Source organism: Oryza brachyantha, chromosome 4 (assembly GCF_000231095.2).
Source record: "Oryza brachyantha chromosome 4, ObraRS2, whole genome shotgun sequence".
Classification (NCBI taxonomy): Eukaryota; Viridiplantae; Streptophyta; class Magnoliopsida; order Poales; family Poaceae; genus Oryza; species Oryza brachyantha.
Genome location: NC_023166.2, coordinates 11,629,893 through 11,650,248, shown reverse-complemented (window position 1 = coordinate 11,650,248; position 20,356 = coordinate 11,629,893). Strand labels below are relative to the sequence as shown.

General features: G+C 42.0%; 2 protein-coding genes across 2 annotated transcripts; both read right to left on the bottom strand.

The window, feature by feature from the left end:
• Window positions 1–1,878: 1,878 nt before the first annotated feature.
• LOC102714010 (polyadenylate-binding protein RBP47-like) lies at window positions 1,879–8,420 on the bottom strand. Its single transcript, XM_015836575.2, has 6 exons — window positions 7,815–8,420; window positions 6,010–6,463; window positions 4,925–4,980; window positions 4,714–4,844; window positions 4,529–4,625; window positions 1,879–2,282 (listed from the first exon to the last, which is right to left on the bottom strand). Exons 1-6 carry the CDS (start codon window positions 8,418–8,420, stop codon window positions 2,127–2,129), a joined length of 1,500 nt encoding a protein of 499 aa, XP_015692061.2. The 3' UTR covers window positions 1,879–2,126.
• Window positions 8,421–12,502: 4,082 nt separating this feature from the next.
• On the bottom strand, window positions 12,503–13,830 carry LOC107304019 (probable carboxylesterase 13). The gene has a single exon (XM_040523604.1). The coding sequence runs from the start codon at window positions 13,777–13,779 to the stop codon at window positions 12,823–12,825; it is 957 nt and encodes a 318-aa protein (XP_040379538.1). The 5' UTR covers window positions 13,780–13,830; the 3' UTR covers window positions 12,503–12,822.
• Between the last annotated feature and the right edge of the window lie 6,526 nt (window positions 13,831–20,356).

Genomic DNA, 20,356 nt, shown 5'->3' with positions numbered 1-20,356 from the left:
AACAACAATAATAGAAACAGACAAGATATAGGCCAATTGGTTAGATTTCTTATGGTAGAAAAAAATATCCATCAAGTTCTAGATCTGACATAGATTATTGTATTTATAACTAATTATCTTTTCTATAGTTAACGATGTATCATCAACAAAGAGACACCATTATAATTTTGTCAAACTCATCCAACGAAGTTTTACATGGCCTCTTATAATACAATAGGAAATATCAAGTTGTCAGCCCTACCATATGACTAATGATCCAGGAACAGCCGCATGCATAATCCTTGTTAGATGATTGATAAACTCTTTCAGGTTATCGATGAATCGTATGTCAAGTTTAACCTCGATATTTATCCAAGATGATTTAATATCAAAGGCAGACAAATATCAAGAACGACATGGACGATTAAGAAAATACCGTCAACAAATCCTAGTTTTTATATCGCGCACATATGAATTTAAAATTGGAAGTCAAATCCTAGTTCGATTCGAAGTGAAGTCAAATATGTAAAATTCATATGTATAAAGGCTAGCACAAATCGATCTAGAAAAAAGAGCATGATGGTAAGTTGTTTCCCCTTCCATGCATTGTCGCTTGATCATCTCTTCGTGCATTCCCTTTTTAATCATCTTTTGATCGATCCCAAGCCCTGAGCCTGGCGAGTGGCGAGGCGCATGACTCGGGCAGTGGGTCGTCCGCATGGCACGTGGAGACTCGGGCGAGGCGAACTGGGCCGTCCTCACGGCACGCGGCCTGGAAACAAGCCTGGCGAGGCGCATGACTCAGCCCTGGCGCGACTTGGCTGTGACGGACGAAAAAATTGGTATATGTTATATGTTAAATAAAAGGTAAAGAAACTTTATGTAAAGATATGGAAGGACGGCCTGGCGAAGAATCGGTCTATGGGTGATAGACGAAAAAATTGGTAGAATCTTTACCACTTTTTATAATAGTATAGATATAGATATGATGTTTTTGAAAAGCCTATATTAGAAATTTATCATCTCAAAATTTAATCAATTTTTAATTCCATCGTAAATCTCAAATTTCTAAAGTAAAAAAATTAACTTTATAATAGTCAATTTAATTGTTTATATCCTTCAATAATTATAAAAAAATAAGAAAATTATGTATCTTCTATCTGCTAGCGAGCAACAACACAGAGTAAATTGCTCGCAGCGATGGCAAGCAGGAACTTGATTAGACAGCAACCAGACAGCCAATCACCCTATAAACATACATTACATACGAATCTACCCGCGTACCCATCATTATAAGGCCCGTTTAATTTCCAAAAAAAAAAAATTTTGGGTGTCGACGTCGGCCATTTGACCGGACGTCGAAAGGGGTTTTCAGACATGAATAAAAAATAAATTTTTATAGCTCGCCTGAAAAATCACGAGACGAATCTTTTGAGCATAATTAATTCGTCAGTAGCACATGTGATATTTTTTAAGTATGGTAAAAAAATCATACCACAAACATTGTATCAAATACGGTAGCAACAGTAATTCAAAGTAAAATTAGGTTTTGTAGCAAATAATGTACTGATAAAATCTCGGCCACCCGTTTGATACTGCACTGTAACCCCTACAGTAGCACTACTGCAGGTGCTACTTGCAAGGAATCCTGTTTCCTTTTGTGTGTGTGTATATATAAAACTTCTGCATACGATCTAAAAGCCTAATACTAGAAAAAATATTTCGATGAAAGAACCCTAAACCGACTCTAAAAGTTAAAGTTTTGAGATATAAATATAAACAAAAGTAAAAAAAATGAGGATGATTAGCTAAATATATAATAGTTATGAAGGCAAACCAAAACCCCCGCAAAAAAGCAAAAACCATTTCAATTTATTCGCACAACGGGGGAAAATCGGGGGCACACAAACAAATAGTTTAATTTATTAGCAAGTCAAAATTTCTTGAAAGAATACCATCGACTCGCCGGTGTACGTCTACAAGCCTTGAGCCATAGTTCTTTGCAACACAGACACTACGGATACACTTCATTTTACCTGTTTCACTCACTTTTTAGGACGATCTATAACCTCACATCTGGCGCTACTATGCTGACTGGACCAAAACCTTGTTTTCCATCGGAGGGAATGGAGTGAAGCTCTCTCTCTCTAGCTCACTAGCTGCTGATTGCCGTACATAGGGTAGGCTCCATATGCAGCGGCATACATGTTAGGGTGTGGGACAGGGGAGGCGTAGCCGTATCCACCGTAGAATGGTGTGCCATAGTACATGTTGTTTCTTCGGTTGCCAGAATCGGCCCTAGACTGGAAACAGAAGAGCACATTAGTGAGATATGGACAGGAGAATGACTAGCTATAACAGAAAAAACATGCATCCATTCACTTCCATAATATATTTTGAAAGTGGATATGCAAATGTTAAAAGGTGAAAAGAACCAACTCGTACTCCATAAGATACGATGAAGCAATGTTTACAGATGTTATCCACAAGTGCGTGAAAATGTTAGATAAAAAGAACTAACCTAGTTTAAAGTAAGAGCATTTTCCCCATACTTGAAAAGGTATCACTGTTTTCTATATAAAATTTAGTACTCCTAGGTAGCAAGAGATATCAGAGGTACCAAATTTTATATAAAAAACAGTGGTACCTTTTGATACCTTTTCAACAGTGGTACCTTTTGATGCCTTTTCAAGAATGGTAAAATTGCTTTTAAAGGAATCATTAGTTTCCTATATTCTATGCATTTCCAAGAGCCCCAGAAATAGGATCCAACTACTAATTGGGCACCCGATTCTTTGCTAAAAAGAAAAAAATCGGATGGTGTTTCATTACATATAAAATAGATGTTTCATTGCTCATTCAAAAAGATATCAACTATTAAACTGATGAAACACAACTAAATCATACTTTGAAACATTTTTGGTTGAGAGTATGACACATTAGTTTTCTAAGATAAACATCCATCTTCAGTGTTTCAGCGCTAATAGAAAATGTTTCACATTATATCAAAAGGTGCTTTAATATATCGAAACATAATTGAATCATGGATTGAAACATTTAGCTTTCACATATGAATTTCATATCGTTCCTTGACCGTTGAAACATCAATATATTTATAAAAAAAAATCAAAGATAAAGGAATGAAATAACACCAAATAATCCAATGCAACATTTCAAAATAACCTAGTAGAATATCACAAAATACTTGAAACATTCAAACAACATTATATGCAACACAAAAGAATCCATTGCAAAAATAATAATAATGCTTTTAGAGAAATATAACCATAGGAGATCTTGCTATAAAGAATTAATTATAATAAATAAATAATATGATCGGATCATAGCCTCATAGGTAGGGCATATAGTTTAGGTAAAAATATGTTTAAAGGTGTCATAATATGTTATGCATGCATGGTCGTTAGAGAAGAGATGGGATGTATGCATGCAGAAGTAGGCTGGGAGGTACGGCGGCATGCATGTAGAAGAGGGGAGGTGACACGGGTCTCCGATTCTCCACCCAGAAATCAGGCGCCCATATAGAATCATTAGGGCACGTACAGAGGGTTCTCATTGTCGTATCTATCGCTTCAGGGAAGAGAGAGAGGATGGAAGAGAGAAAAGTGGTTATTTTACATTTAGTTAGCAAAACATCGACTCTTAGCGCATAAAACGAGGAGACAACCAGAAAATCTGCTTTGTACGTGTGCTGACTCTAATCAGAGACGTTAATCAGATAGAATGTGAACAACAAATTAATTAGCCTGTAATTATAAAGAGCCAGTTTGAAATACTGTATTTTATATGAGAAGTTTTTTTCTACTGACGTGGCTTGAGATATAGCTCATAATGGATTCTACCATTGAACATGCCCGTATCGCCACAAATAATATCACTAACACGTTAAAAGCCCCCTATACCATGATAAATTCAAAGAACTAACATTTCGTGCTAAGCAGTGATCTAAAATAATGTACTGCAGTTGGGCCATGGGGTGTTGCAGGTGTCTAATTTTAGTTTCTCTTCCCCACAACAGGTACGGTTGGGCCTAAGCCATGCCTGGTGTATTGAGTGAACATAAATAAATTAGGCTTGGGCCAGATAAAGGTGTACACTTGAAAGTTATTTGATTGAACACTAGAAATAGCTAGTAGCCTTAAGGTTGGAATATTGTCTACATAATATTTGGACACCGCACAATGAGGAAGCACTGAAACAGGAGTGTGTCACGTCCAATATGAGTAAGCCAGCACTCAATTAGCCATAAAGCAATTAGATCTAGATACTACATAGAACATTGGTTGATGAAGAAGCACCGAAGCAGGAATGCATCCCACATAACATGGGTAAGCGAGCACTCAGTTTAGTCATAAAGCAGCTAGATCTAGACACTACAAAATAGTTTTTTTTTTTTCACAAGAAAGATCAAATCACATGACAATTATCTTGCCCACGCCAGCTGTTTACCATGGACTCAAAAAATTCAAATACAGCATTTGTGCAACTCGTCCAATAGCAAAGATGTTAACGATGAGAAGCATTGACAAACCTGTTTATGTGATGGGCTGCGGCCCCATGAAAGGCGAACTGCCTGCTTTCCAATGACTGATCCATTTAATCCTTGAAGTGCTTCTTCCGCATCAGTTCTATAGACAAGGTTACAAAACTTAAATATCATTTCCGGCGTGTCATATAAAATAAGTAGCCAAATAAAGAGCAGCCTCGGATACTTACCTGCTGACGAACTGAACAAAGCCACATTGCTTCCCTAAAGGAATTTTTACGGAGGCAACATCTCCATATTTGGCAAATGCCTTCCTGAGCTCATCTTCACTAACATTTGGATCGAGCCCACCAACATAAACCTAAAGGAGATCAAAAACCACGGATTAGAAATTATCAAGCAACAGGGTGACAAACACTGTGGAAAACCAGTACCACGCACCGTTCTGTTAGTAAAATCACCATCCGAATGCCCAGGTGTCGAGGAGCCAGAATCACCTGAAGTATAGTAATAATGAAGCTGGGTAAAAAAATGAGTAAACCAAAAACTGACTCCTTACAACAATAAAACAAATGTATAGTGCCCTACACAAAAGCAAGATGCATAAGTACATAGCATGCTCTCGGAACATTAACTAAACCTTATTCAATCTAGTGTTGTAAGATAGGAACCAATAGTAATTCAAGGGGCAGTTAAAGAAGCTGACACCACCATAACATTAGAAACACTAGCCACAAGATGGGGTTCCCATGTAGCAGATCTTACTTGGCAGACGCAATTCCTTAATTTCTACATCTTGCAAGTGGTCTTCAAGGCATGGGTCCAGACAACATGACAAATTCGTCATTTATTAGAACTTCATAATGTTTTCTACAAAAGTATGTGTTGGGGGTAAGGGTGGATAACAAGCCAGCTTGCCTCGACTCATTAACCTTAACGAGCTAAAACCCTAGCTCGGCTCGGCTCGGCTCGCAAGCTGGCTCATTCACGAGCTATTTCTCATTTAAATCACCTCTGTAATTTTAGATTAATATTTTATCATATTTCAATATAATAATAGACACTAACTAACAAAAAATTCACTAAATACAAATAGTTTAGATGTAATTATAAGACCAAGAACCAATTAAGAAGTCCTAATAATACAAAGATTTAGTGAAATGTGAACTTATATACTAACGAGCTAAACGAGTAGTTCACGAGCTAAAAGCCCAATTCGGCTCGACTCACTAAGACTACGAGTTCGAATCGATTCAAGCTTCAAGCCCACCCCTAGTTGTGTGTGTGTTTGTTGTGGGTATGTGGGTATGTGTGTGTGGGCAAGTGGGGGAACGTAAAATTTAGCAACATTAGGATTAGGAGGGTGCAAGGTGAAAAAACAAAGTAGACCTTCCAAAATTTATAGTGGCTCTAGTTGATACAAATGCGACCAAAAAGGGGTCATATCGAATACAGACGGCCCTTGGATAAAAAGGAGGAGAGGTGTAATACCATAGTGCTGAAAAACCAGGAAATAGGAGACATACCTGAAGACCTTCTGGGAGTTGCAGGTCCTATACGAATTGGCCTAGTAGAGCAATATGCACCATTCATTTCAGTCATTGCGTGAGATTTGTCATTATCATCTCCAAATCTAACAAACCCATAGCCCCTAGAACGGCCTGTGTTTGCATCAATAATAACTTTAGCTCCTTTCACAGAGCGGTACTTGTCAGCAAAAAGCTCCATCAACATTTCATCCGTAACATCAGCAGCTAGATCACCAACGAATATTGAGTAGTCAGAAGCAACTTCAGATCGCTTTTCACCCATGCTGTATGATGCCCAGTTTAACTTGAAAGGTCGATCAGTATTAGGCATCACATGACCAGTAAAATTCTGAAGAGCCTTCTCTGCCGATCCGTGGGAGTAAAACTCTACAAAACCATATCCCTCGGATTGTCCAGTTTGTCTATTGCGGATAACTTTTATCGTCACTACCTATAAAAAAAGTAATAAAAGGCAAGTTATCAGTCAAGGAATAGCATAGAAGTTGATGAATTGATCAGTGGTTATCCTTAATTCTGTAGGTGAATAGACCTAACAACCACGGATGTTGGTAATTAAAATGCAGAACAGATCCTGGCAACTTTGTTCATTAATTCCATCACAACAATCCTTAACAGGCATCATTGTTCTTCCTGTCAACGTCGACAGACACAATCCCCAAAAATACGGGAAATGAGCTAATGCTGTCATTATGGCTTCCTTTCGCCTATCCAACCATTCATTTACTAATTCTGTAACAACCAAAATACAACAGCTACATTGACTTATTCAAAATGTTTACTAAATCATCACGCATCAAGACTAGTTCCTCCAGACAACTAATCAAAACAGACATGTACATAAATTCCAGCAGAGTCGGCACCTTTGGCAGCTCGCAAGTACCAATTCTTGAGAAAGGGTGTCATTCCCAGTCTCATATAAAATAGTAAAACTCCATAGGGCATGTAGCCTAGTGGTTGCAGTAACCTAAGTAGCAGCTAAGGTCCTGAGTTTAAATCTTCATAAGAGTATGAATTTCAGATTTGGGTATTTGAGAGGCTAAGTCCTCTATTTGGGCTAAGAGCATCCCCAACAGCTCATCTAAATTTGGTCATCCATATCTTTATTTGGATGATCATCTAAAACACTTTCATCCTTCATATCTATTTGTACTCCAGCAGATCATCTATATATGACATCATCTATATCTATTTGGAGGAGGATTGGAGAGAGAAAATCTAAATATAGAGTTTCTCTCTCCCCTAATATGGATGACATCCAAAAATAGATGATGAGACAGATGATCTGCTAGAGCTCAACTTTTACTTTTCATCCTCTATTTCTAGGATGGAGGATGGGATGGATGAGCTGTTGGGATGCTCTAAGTTTCTAAAGTTTTCAAAATAAAAATGACCGTATATATCCCAGTGGATATAGAGGCGGGTAAAAAATACCCTTCTCTCAAAAAAAAAATAGTAAAACTCAACCAAAGAAAACATAATTACAGAAAGAAACGAATCAAGAGACATAAATGACTGAACAACAAAAGCATCAGACCATATTGCATTGAATGACCTCGAAGTAGGCGCCTTGAACAAAGCCAATTCTACAAATATTGTACCATTTACTATCATAGATACAAATATGGCACCTTTGCTATCATAGCGTGCCAAATAAACGTAAAATTACGCTTTTATGATAATTTAACAACATTAGCACACGAACTAACCCATGGAAATGGGACAAATCTAACCATATTAGTGAGATCTAGTAAGGAAAGCCCGGATCAGGAGTGAAGGCAAACCTCTCCGCTGGTGCCGAAACAGCTGTGGAGGTAGTTTTCGTCCATCCAATACTGGAGGTCGCCGACCCAGATCGTCTTATTCTCCTCGCACCCGTTCCCGCCGGATCCGGCGGCGGGCGGGGTGGGCGTGCGTCGCCCAGCGGCGGCGGGGGGCGGCGGCGGCGGCCCCGCCGCGAAGTGCTTGGCGTACTGCGGCGGCGGAGGCGGCGGCGCGGCCACCATGGGCGGCGGCGGCGGCGGGTATGGGAGGACGACCCACCGCGCCTGCGCCATGGGGTGGTGCGGGTGCGGGTGCGCGTGCGGGTGGGCGTGGGGGTGGTGCGGAGGCACGGCCGCCTGGGAGTCGGTGGTGGTCGCCGCCATCTGCATCGCCGCTGCCGCCGCCGCCGCCGCCGAGCAGGAGGAGGATGGTAGCCTTGGGTTGGAGGCTCGCGAGAGGTGGAGGGCGGAAAAGAGAGAGAGCGCGTGGGTGGGTGAGGATTGCTTATATAGCGGGCTCGTGGCCAATCCGCGCCGTTGGATCCTCGAGTTAGGTGTCGTGTCGGCCGTCCGATCAGGAGGCGCGGTGATGACGTGTAGGGTCGGCGCTGGACGTCCCCTCTTCATGGAGCGTGGTCTGAGCGAGCGCACCGCATCACAGCTTACTAGTACTATTATTATTATTATTTTCCCTATTTTTTTAGAGAAGAAAACTAACCATCTAAAGACAGCAGTATAAGTATCAGGCTTGTAATTACCCTGGTTAAAATGTTACGGAGTAGATTCTTCTCGCATCAGTGGTAGATCTAGTAAGTCAGTAAAACAGAACACGATAGAAAAAAAAATGGTAGAAATACTACTATATAGTATCGTCCACTTGTCTAACGGTTTTGCTAGTTGCGTGACTTTGCATTCAATTCGACTACTAATATCAGGAGTAAGTCCTAAAAAAAAGGTTACGTGGATTTTAGAATTTCGGAGATCGTTGTAAAATCACTATTGATATTGTTGCAGCTCTTCCTACCTTTCTAATTTTAAACGAAGCGGCCTGGTAGCCTTATTTAGCATTGCTATTTCCGGCTTGATATTTTATGAGCCAATTGAAATAAATGGAGTAGTTAACAACAAGTGGTGAGCAGGGCGACAATCAAGTAAAATCACGTAGATTGTGTTCTGTTGGTGGTAAAAAAAATATTATCTTATAGCTATTTAACGATATAAACAATTAAATTAACTATTGCACAGTTTAAAATTTACTTCAAAATTATGAAATGGTGAATTTTATATAGAAACTTTTTTAAAAAATATATTATTAATAGTACAGAATGTGTATGGATAAAAGTCGAAAAAAAATTATACCATCCGTCACAACATAGCACACGATAGTAAAAGACTCCACCACTAGGAGTTCCCTACGACAGCTTACATAAATTAATATCACCACACCCAGTGACCGCAGACGTCCCCCCAGGCATCACCGAGTTAGCTGAAGAACTTGTTAGCACGGCTAAAGGCTGTATTCACTCGATCGTTTGCCCCCACATAGGGCAACGTAATGCATGCACACAGAGAGAAACTAAAGGCGCCACAGGTGCGATGGTGGTGGCCATGACAGCCACGGGCCCACACAACACAACCCACCAGGATTAGCAAACGTGACCGTTTGCCTTTTCTATTCATGTTGCTTGACTTTTATGCAAGGGCTTTTTTGCCCATTGGAGAATTCGCACTTCTCATGCCGGCGCCGCCCGCGAGGGGAGACCGACCTTTTCTCCGTCTCCTCTCTTCCCGTTCCCAGGGCCCTGGACCAAAAGCAAGCAGGCTATCAGTAACCAGTGAAAAAAAAAACATAGCAGCGGATTACCACAACAAATTTAAAAATAAATTGATATAATTTCTTTAAGCAATTTTCATATAAACCTTTTAAAAAATGTTTAGCCATACGAAAAATATGTACGTGGAGAGCGAGAAAATATGGTTTACTACTTACTAGACCCAGTGGCGAAGCTGCTTGAAGGAAGAGGGTTCCCTTCGGTAGGCCAGGGCATAAAAAGACCGAGACTGAGAGACCGAATCGAATAGACCGAAACCAAGACCGAAAAGACCGAGACTGAGAAATTCGGTCCCGGTCTCAGATGGAGGAGGTGAAAGACGGAAAAATCCGGTCCGGTCTTTGGGTACCGGTCTCGGGTACCCAAAATATCCGAACAGACTGAATTCCGTTGCCTCCCCTCCGTGCCTCTTCCCGCCCGCCTCCCCGTCTCCTCCCGTCTCCACGCGCGCCTCCTCCCGCTGGACTCCGGGAACCAAAATTTCGGGCACTTAGGAAGACCGAATTTTTTTCGAGCGTTTTTTCAAGACCGACCAAGCTCGAGTTTTGGAAGACCGAATTTTCTCTGGAGACCGAAGACTGAGACTGAGACAGAACCGAAGACCGAATGCCCAGGCCTATCCTTCGGAAAAAAATTTAACTAAAATTTATAAATTTTCACCATATATTCATTCATCCGATCCAAATTTAAATATCTGTGACACCCCCTCTGTTTCGCCCGTGACTAGACGCAAACAGATGAACGTGACCGCAATCTCCCTTTTTCTCCTCATCGGCTGTGCTGCCAGTGCACGGCTTCCGGTTCCACCAACCGATCGAGCGAGCATGCAGCAACCCGGAGCACGTCGACGCAGCAACCACCTCGCGGAACCTAGCCGCACGCATCGACGCTGCAGCAACCCACGCACGGGCTACGTAGCTACTAGCTAGCTGGTTGTAGCAGTGCGCGAACTCGTGAACCATGTTGTCTACTCCACTTGTCCGCGACGAGTTGACCGGGCAGGCGGTAGAGATAAAACAAGATGGGATTCACGTAGCAGCGCGGATTTTGAGGTTTGGGCAAGTGGTTTCGATCGATCTATCGCGGGGATCGAGAGAGACGGGGTCCGCCGGGTTGGGTTGGGTTAGGTTAGGTCAGAGCTTTGCTTGCCTTGCCTTGCCTGCCTGCCTCGTTTGCATCGAAGCTTCCGGCCGGTTTGCTAACTTGGGTGTTTTGTGTGGGTGGGTGGCCGGCCGACACAACACACAACGAGCGGAGTGTCATCGCTTGTGTCGCGACTCGCGACCGAGCAGCCGATGGGTGTCATCGTTTTGTTTCGGCCTTCCCATGTTGGGTTCGGTGCGGAAAATGTCTGTTTTGTATCCTCCAGCTATTAGTGATCGATTTGTGTCGGTTGTCCGAAAAACATACATAGAGGGTCTCTTAAGTATTAAAAACAGTTTAATAAATCTATCTCGGTAAGTTTGGATAGTGTTTTTATCCTACACGGTAATAAGTAATTAAGTAAAAGATAATGATTTTGTTTTACGTAGAAGTACGATGCTCATCGAGTTATAAAAAATAACATAAAAACGGAGAATGACCCACCTAATAGAACAAAAGTAAGACTCATCTCTATGTGGTAATAAGTCAGTAAAAGATAATGATTTTGTCTTACGTGGCCATAAGATGGTTGTCTGGTTATAAATAAAATAACATAAAAATAGATAATGACCCACCTAACGGTTAGAAAAAGTTAGGACCTATCTCTTCTCTCTTCCCCTCTCTCCCTCCAAATGACAACGGTTCAGGGAGACGGCTTCCCACTATCTCCTCTTATCTTCTCCTCTCTCTCTCTTGATCTTATGGTGCAAATCCCGCTAGTGAGTACCACATCATCCCTCGTCTATTGTCTGACCCACAACACAGTCATCGTCTGCCTCCGCATAGCATGTAATTTGGAAGACTCCTGCTGCTGGTGAAGGGACATTATCGTTCGCAGGTGGATAGACATCATCATCTCCTCTATTACCAATGCTCCTGGGAAGGATGACCTTCGAGTATAGTGATAATGGCACTCAAGGTTCGGTCATTGGAATCGAATGCCATTGCATGTCCTTGACATCGGATCCTTGCACACGTTGACAAACACAAGGCCGGATATTGTATGTGGAGGAGGAAGTTGGTGTGCTCGATCTTGATTGTCGGTGGATAGGAAGATGAAGGATAAGAACGAGAAGGAGGGCAACAATGCCTTAGCTCCCATTATTTCCCATTGTTCCAGCCTACGTTGCCTATAACTCCTTAATTGTTGGGGGAGCTGAGCTATGTTGAAGCTCTACCACTCACTCGAGCTATTGTTGTTGGCAGTAGAGAAGAGCCCTCCATTCCACCTCACCAACGTTGCCTTCTTCTCTAGAGTCCCTATAGCTAGTCTCCTTCCATCAGTCCATCTCCTTATCATCAACCTCGCCAATCATATATGACCACATAGACACGAGTCTAGGCAACGATCACACTCGACATTGGTCATACCCCAAGAGATGAAGAAGGCAACGACAAGAAGCTCAATGGTCGGTGGCGATAGCAACACATCAGATAGGAGTGGGGGCAATCGCGCAGCCACCACTGAGGAAAGCAAGGTAGAAGGTCGCCGCTGCCAGTAGGACCTACACCACTAGGGATGGGGGAAGGGGGAAGGAGAGGAGAGAGCGAGACACGTGTGACTGTGTGTCTCACTTTATTTTTTCTAATTAACAAGTGGGTTCCACTATCTTTATAAAATAATTATTGGATCGCAGCGTAGAACAAACACATTATTATTTGCTACTGTAGTGAATCGTAAGCGTCACACAGGATGGAATCACAGTCCAAACCATTAATAGAGGTAAACTGATCTGGTTTTAATAGCAGATAGCTGTGAGAGTTTTGTATCTGAATTGGTGGGTGTGGAATGTACGGAAACATGGTTTGTTTCGGGCTTACTCCCATTCAGTGGAAAGGCCTGCTGCAAACGAAAATTACGGCCTTGTTTAGGTCGACCCATCATGGGCCCATCGGCCTAACACAAACGTGCAAAAGCCTAGCGGCACGCATGCAGGCACCAATCCTGATCAAACAACACACGCACAGGCGACCGAAATCAACGTCCTACACACCGGAACCGAACGTACGCCTACTCTTTTCTCTCGCGTAGTCGCATTGGTCAAGTCGTTCCATCACTTGGAGCCAATGAACGCGGCGATCCTCCGGAGCAGCTCGCCGGCCTTCGCGTGGGCCGGGTCGAACAGGTAGAACACGTGCCCGACGCCCTCCGACTCCAGCAGCTCCACCGCCTCGGGCCCGCCGCCCCTCGCCCGTGCCGCCGTCACAGCCTCCGCGTACGCGCGGCCGCGCCACCGCAGCACGTCGCCGTCGGCCACGCACACCATCACCTTCTCGCACGCCAGGTTCTCCAGCCCCGGCGCCGTCGGCCCCGTCGGGTTCATCCGGGGGTCGTCCGCGCCGTCCGCCGCGTCGGGGCACACGAACTCCCACAGCCCCTTCTGCTCCTCCGCCGCCGCCGCCTGGCCGCGGGGCTCCCCGCCGATGGGCTGCTTGCCCCAGAACCACGGGTGGATCAGCACGATGCCTTTTAGGCGGCGGCGGCGGTGGTGCATGGCGAGGTGGTGGCAGATGTTGCCGCCGGCGCTGTCGCCCGCGAGGAAGACGCGGGAGAGGTCGCCGTGCGCCGCGAGCCACGTGTCAGCGCCGGAGAGCACCCACGTGAGCGCGGCCAGGGAATCCTCGTACGCGGCGGGCAGCGGGTGCTCCGGGGCGAGGCGGTAGTCGACGGAGACGGCGACGGCGGGGCAGGCGGCGGCGAGGTCGTTGAGGCAGCGGTGGTACGCCGGCGACGCGGCCGACCCGATCACGAACCCCCCGCCATGGAAGTAGACGACGACGGGGAGCTTCTCGCCTCCGCCTCCGGCGGCGCCGGGCGGTGGGAGGTAGAGCCGCACGAAGGAGGAGGCGGAGAGGTGCACGTCCCTGGACACCACGCCCGTGGCGGCGTCCGTGCCGGGCGGGACGGGCGGCATGGCGAGCGGCCGCTCGAGCCGCCCGCTCCTGTACACCACGATGAGCGGGGCGAAGTCGTGCACGACCTCATCCGCCGCGGCGCCGGCGTCCGACATGCGCTCAGGTCGGCGTGCGGCCGGTGATACGTGCAGTGCAAGTGTGCAGCTGCGGTTTCGTGCATGGCTCTGGAGAGTGTGTGAGGCGCTACTTGTACTGTACGATTTGCAGCGAGCGCTCGCGCGTGTGCCGGTGTGCGCGAGGCGTGCTGCTGGTGCTGGGCCGTTGGTGCGTAGGTGAGCCACGAGTTGTGTGTCACCGCGTTTGGTTGGGTGGTTGGGACAGCATGGAGTGGTTTTGTGGCGTGGCGTGGTTTCGCGTGCCTGTGGCTGGTGCTGGTGGGTCGGGCGTCGGGCAACTGGGCAAGGCCGGCCTGCGGCTCGGTTGCGGGCCGAGCTGCGAATATGCGATCTGGCCAGCCTGCCTCAGTTGCCCACTGCCTCCATCTTTTGGTTGTGAAAAACAGGTCCTTGCCTAAACCTTTGAATGGGTGATTCACTTATACTGGATAGGAGTAATAGAGCAGACAGCTTGCATCACAAATAAAAGAAGGGATGAGCTCATATATCTCTTCGACAGTTTTTTTTCATATTAAATCACACGAATATAACTATAACACAATTGTAATATAACTATAAATACGTAGCATGTAATCACAAATATAACTAATATATGACATATACGTAAGTCTTATGTAAATAAAATGTTTCCATAGTTTAGTGCTAGTTATATTGAGTTACTCTATAACTATAACGCAATGGGCTTACGTATATGTTATGACGACAGTGGGTTTGTTCGTCGGTTTATAGAAAAAGAACAAAGAATTTGGAATATCAAAGGGAATATTTCTTTTGGGTTTGCTAAAAATGTGTCGGGGTAAGTTAAATTACTAGCCCTCAAAAGAACGGCCTAGGTCCTGCGATTCGTCCATGGTTCTGACTCTCGTATGCGCGTCAACGGTTGGAAATATGGTCACAATTCAATATATTTTAGTTCAAAATATTAAGAACACGCATGACAAATTCAGGGAATAACCTAGTAATAAGGAAATGTAAATCTAGAATAAACTAAACATCCATGTGAATCTCATAAAGCAATGAAACCATTGCTAACAACAACATACATGAAATTGAACAAGGATGGGTTATACCCTGAGAATGACCCTCCGTTGGTATTTGAAGCAGAACTATCTCTGTTGGTGTCGTTTCCCTGCACGCCTCCTCCATTGTTGCCAATGTCTCCCTGCGTGTCTCCTCTGTTGTTGCCATTGTCTCCTTGCACGCCGTTGTTGACGTTGTCCGTAGACATGGTGCAAAATGAAGAGCAGGAGTGCGAAAGCCATCCCAAAAAACCTGATCACATGTCTACCCGTGCAGGTACTCAGGCTATGATAAGGTTCTGGAGGCCTTGCTCGTCCCAAACACTTGTGCACGCGAGTGATCAGGACCGGGGAGAGAGTGAGCAACACGGGCAAGAAGATGAACAGAGAGGAGAAGAAAAGGTGAAGATTCATCTGGCGTAGGAGAGAAGGAGAGGAGAATCAAATCCCCACGTTTCTGCAATTACCGCCTCCGTTACCGTAATTATGTTTTCCTTTTCTTCAAATTCCAGCCATTGCAAAAACTTAAGAGAGCAGCGGCTCGGCACAGGTGTGGCATTGTGCCCCCGCCTCAACCGGTCAATAAGTAGTCTCCAATAACTCTCTATTTAAGTTTAGATACCTCATTTTTTTATCTCTAAGATAGTATTATTGTCTCTATCATTTATTGTGGGCTATTGAGATTTTAATTGCATTAAATTGGGTCTAGTCCATTTATTCCAACATCAAGTACACTATAGATTAAAAAGAACATGCACGTAATCTCGAATCTGGCAGATCGTTGAAGCGAAGGGCAGGTGGTATTCTTGCCCTGCTTCTTCGTGGTGCAAAAGAAATCTGAACAGACGAGTCAGCATACGGAGGCTGCCAACCCGTCTGTACCTTCACATCATCTCCTCTCTGAAATTTCTGAAGTTGCCTTCACATAACATCTCCTCTCTGAAATTTCTGAAAGTGAACGCTTGTAGGGACGTTTTTCCAACAAGCTTCTGACGTTTGGAGACTGGCCTTCTCGACGGAAGAAGCTCGGCAGAAATTCAACGGGCTAACACATCATCTGTTGTCAACTTTGTCATCCAAGTTTATACTCCTACTCGTTGTCTTTTCTTTTCTTTTGTTCCGTAGTACCATGTTGCCGGCTGCTTTGGTTTTATCTGAACAACCAAGCATGCAAGTTATCTTTGCACTACTGTTCCTTTTCTTCTAGAACTGACGATGCTATTGTATCTTGACATTTGGGGAGGAAAAAAAAAAGGTGCCATCAGAAGAAAGTGTCCTGACGGTGTTAATTGTGGTTAAACATGATTGAGGGCTTAAGGCACCTGTCAGCTTTTGCTGCCTGTAAACTGTCCGATCTGCTGTGTTTTATGGACTAAATTCTGTTGTCACTGTGCTTCCCCGAATTTTTGGGTAGACGTTTAGCAATTCATCTTTTTTCAATAAACTTACAACATATTATTTATTTTATTGTAATTGAATTTATTATGAAATGTAATCATAACTTAAATTTTCGCATATCTGTATATTTTTTGAGTAGGGTGAATGATGAAACATGTGCTAAAAAGTTAATAATGTTATATATTAAAATACGGAGGGTACACTTACCTTCTACAAGAGCGGCGTAAGTTTTCAAGGTGCTGAGGTTGTCACACATAAAAGAAACTTGCAGAAACGGTTACTATCCATTTAAATAAGATGGTCGCACGATTGGAAAAATACGATTAAAAAAAATAAAATTTGCCTTGCGAACTTGAGTTGCTTAAAAAGTACCATTGTATTTTCTTTATCGCCCATGACTTAACAATGACATGGAGTAACCCATCATTGCGAGTTGCGACGCTAGTGGTATGGCAAATTAGGTCTAATTGTTTGGTTTATTTAGGAAAAAGTCAAACGTTATATTTACAAATAAAAATAATTTATAAATAAATTATATATATATACATGCTTTCAGCGATCTAAAAGTTAAAGCTGAAAAATAGACGACGTTAAAGAAACCCCAAAAATATATTTTAAATTTTGGATTAAAAATTTAAATTTTAACCTATAAATATAAGTCAAAGCAAAAAAGTCAAAGCAAAAAGACGAAGCTACTGCGTTTTCACAGCCTCAAGTCGTAGCAACGTATTTGAGTGGCGGTGGAGCGCTGATCCCACCACTGCCTAATCTTAAACGTCGATGAACATCAAAATATCGTAAAAGAAGAAAAAGGAAATCTCCATTATCGAGTTTAAGAATGTCGTTGGCTTTTCGCTTATGTTCACACTTATAAACACTTATAAGCTAAAATTTAAAATTTAGTTTTTAGTTGATTTAGATTTTTTTATCTTTATTTTCTAGCATTTGTTTTTAGACCATTAAAAACACCTATAAAAATCTTTCAATAAATTATTTTTATTGTTAATAATATATTTCATTTATGGTTTATTTTCAACGATACGGTGACCATATACGTGTGAATGGCTAGCTCATGAACTACTGGGGTGATAGTTTGGCTTTTTATGGAAAAATACAAACGACATATTAGAAAAAAGATAATTTGTGAATATTTTTTTAAATATATTTTTAGTGATCTAAAAGCTAAGGCTGAAAAAAAACTTTGGTGAAAAACCCTCAAAATCAACTCTAAATTTAAGATAGATAATTTAAATGATGGTTTATAAGCCTAAGCAAAAATGAAAACAGGAAGTTGTACCGCGCTACAAACAACTAACCACGATATGCACCAAACACAGAGATAATCATGAAACCGAGCTTTATAAGACAAAGACCGTGTTCATTTTCAGATTATTTCTCGAATTTTGCACACGTGCTTTTAAAATTATTAAATGGTATATTTTTGTAAAAAAATATATAAGTTTATTATTCTATTGTTGGTGAGCAGATTTTTTATTTTATATTAGTTAATTTCATTCCTTATACTATGAAATAGTTATAAAATTTATATAAGAGTGAAGTGCACCAGCGGTACTTAAACTTGTATGCATATGTCATCTAGGTCCTTGAACTTTCGAAATGTATTTTTGGGATAGGTCTAAACGGATTCCGATCCGCTCCATCCGCTGATGTGGCATGCCACGGTGGTCCAAATGATGCAGTCCAAATGAGCAAAAGAGATCTAAGGCAGTCCAAATGAAGACTCCAAGAATGTTGGTCCCTTTGGTGGCGGGACAGACGGGAAAACCTAACGCCGTTACCGGCCAGCAGGTCAACGGAGATTATCCCAATACCACTTGTACCGGCAAGTTTCTCAAACTCCTCTCTCTGTTTTTCGCTAGATGGTAAACCAGCGAAGGACACGTATAGATGTTTGACAGGATCTGTTCATAAAATACCTGGCACTAGTACTTGACAAGTCAAACTCATGGTTAGACTCTATATAATAAACTTAAGAAAAAACAATAACAATGATGCGTGTGAGTTGGGGAGGGTGTTTTTATCTAAGCGAAGTTTGTTTGGTGTTGCGTATGATCTGACATCACGGGAGATCATTTTTGGGATTTTTTAATTAAATAACTCTTTTTAGCAAGTAATTTTATTACTAAACCACCGAATTTTTTTTCTAAAATTGAACTTTTTCGCTATGCAACACTAACGCTGCCACGTAGCATGGTTGGCGTGGCATGGCGTGACAGTGCTGCGTAGCATGGTCGGCGTGGCATGGCGTGACAGTGCTGCCACGCGTGGCAAGCCGTTTCACCAAGCTAATGTTGTTGGCGTGGCTAAATGATTCTTACGGTAAAAATATTTCTCCGAGGTTTAGTAATAAAATTATTTATTAAAAAAGTTTAGAAAATAAAAAAATCTCATTTTTGGAGAGTGCAAACACGTAGGCATGTCATACAAATGAGACGTCCTTGGCATGGCATAAGATTCATGCTAATTTTATAGTATATGTTTATCTAGAGCCTGCTAAGCTCGCTCTGTTTTTTTTTTCCCTTTTCTCTTGAGGAGGAGGCTGCTAATTAAACTCTAGCTGCATAGACAAGGAAATCCCAACGTCGCGAGAGAAAAAAAACAATATAATGTATTAGATGACAGACAGAGACGTGACATTTTAGAGCCTGGTCATATATGTATAATACGTTGAGAATGTGTTAGAAAATATGGCTCCCATCTTCTTAGAAAAAAAAACGAAAACATGCTTTTACAAATAAAAAATAATATGTAAGTAAAACTTTTATATGTGTCCATAGCAACTTAAAAGTAAAAGTTATAAAATAGACAAAATTTGCTACGAGGTATCGAAAAAATGTGCTAGTGCACACCATAAGATCACGAATTTGCTACAGGGCATCACAACAGTGTGGTAATTAGCTATAGGACACTCCATCTAATTTTTTATTATTCTTAGAGTCAAAAATTCTAAAAATGACGAGATTGCACTCGGTGGCCAACCCGTTACATTGACTGGGTCAAGTCAAACCAGACCATGTTGGTCTCGGCGCCACACCACACCTAACCCTAGTCTATAGGGCGAGTGAGCAGGCGGCAACGGCGGCGACCCAGCGGCCACAATGGCACCTAACGGATTGGCCACCGAGGGCAATCTTGTCATTTTCAAAATTTTTGACTCCGGAAATAATAAAAAATTGGCCGGAGTGCACGGTAGCTAATTACCACATTTTTTGATGTCCTGCAGCAAATTTGTGATCTTACGGTGTCCACCGACTAATTACGTGTTTTTTCGATGTCCTGTAGCAAATTTTGCCTATAAAATAAACTATATGAAAAAACCACAAATCATGTTCAAAATTAAGTTTTTAAATTTAAATTTTGGCTTATAAGCCGTTGTAATTGTGAAACGATGAGAGACTATATTTTTAATCTCTATGTCAACATTAAAATTCTATTGTGAGTTCGCCAATGAATCCGGTAGCTACCTAAGGCTGCGAACAGTTAGGGCTGAGATTGTGAGAGAACATATAAATTGGTATCCTTCGCTGCAACTATGAATTTCGCAGATGCTTCAATGTTCAAGATTCTAAATATGACACAGGAAAGGGATGATTTTTTACAATACATTAAAGTTCTACCAAATTTAGCTTTAAAATGTTACCACCCAAAAGCTTAGTTCTTCCCAACGTTCTTAGCTTTGGGGGTGATTGTTTAAGTTTTTTATGGGAAAAACAACATATTTACAAATAAAAAATAATTTACAAGTAAAACTTTTATATACATATTCTTAGTGATCTAAAAGTCAAGACTGAAAAATAAACTTTAGTGAAAAACCCAAAAATCAACTTTAAATTTAAATTTGAAATTTTAGTTTATAAGTATAAAAATAAACAAAACGATGGGGATGTTTATGCCATGCCATTTGTTTGGCCCTCGTCAAGCATATGCTTAGTTTTTTTTAAAGAAAAATATATATATATAACATCGTGCACAAAATTTGCAGTGAATTGGATAATTGAAGTAGAGCTATATTTGATATATAACTCGTAAGTTTTGTTTTTCATATATACAATTTTATTATTTACATAGTTGATTTTAAAAATAGAATTAGGTATAATATAGGTCTATTTAATTTTCTT

Bases quoted from the DNA above. Each gene is read 5' to 3' on its own strand.
- LOC107304019 (XM_040523604.1), bottom strand. From the start codon at position 13,779: ATGTCGGACGCCGGCGCCGCGGCGGATGAGGTCGTGCACGACTTCGCC.
- LOC102714010 (XM_015836575.2), bottom strand. From the start codon at position 8,420: ATGAAGAGGGGACGTCCAGCGCCGACCCTACACGTCATCACCGCGCCT. The intron at 6,464-7,814 runs GTTTGCCTTCAC...CTTTTTTTATAG, and splicing joins GTTTCGGCACCAGCGGAGAG to GTAGTGACGATAAAAGTTAT. The intron at 2,283-4,528 runs GTTTGTCAATGC...TTCTGTTTCCAG, and splicing joins GCAGCCCATCACATAAACAG to TCTAGGGCCGATTCTGGCAA.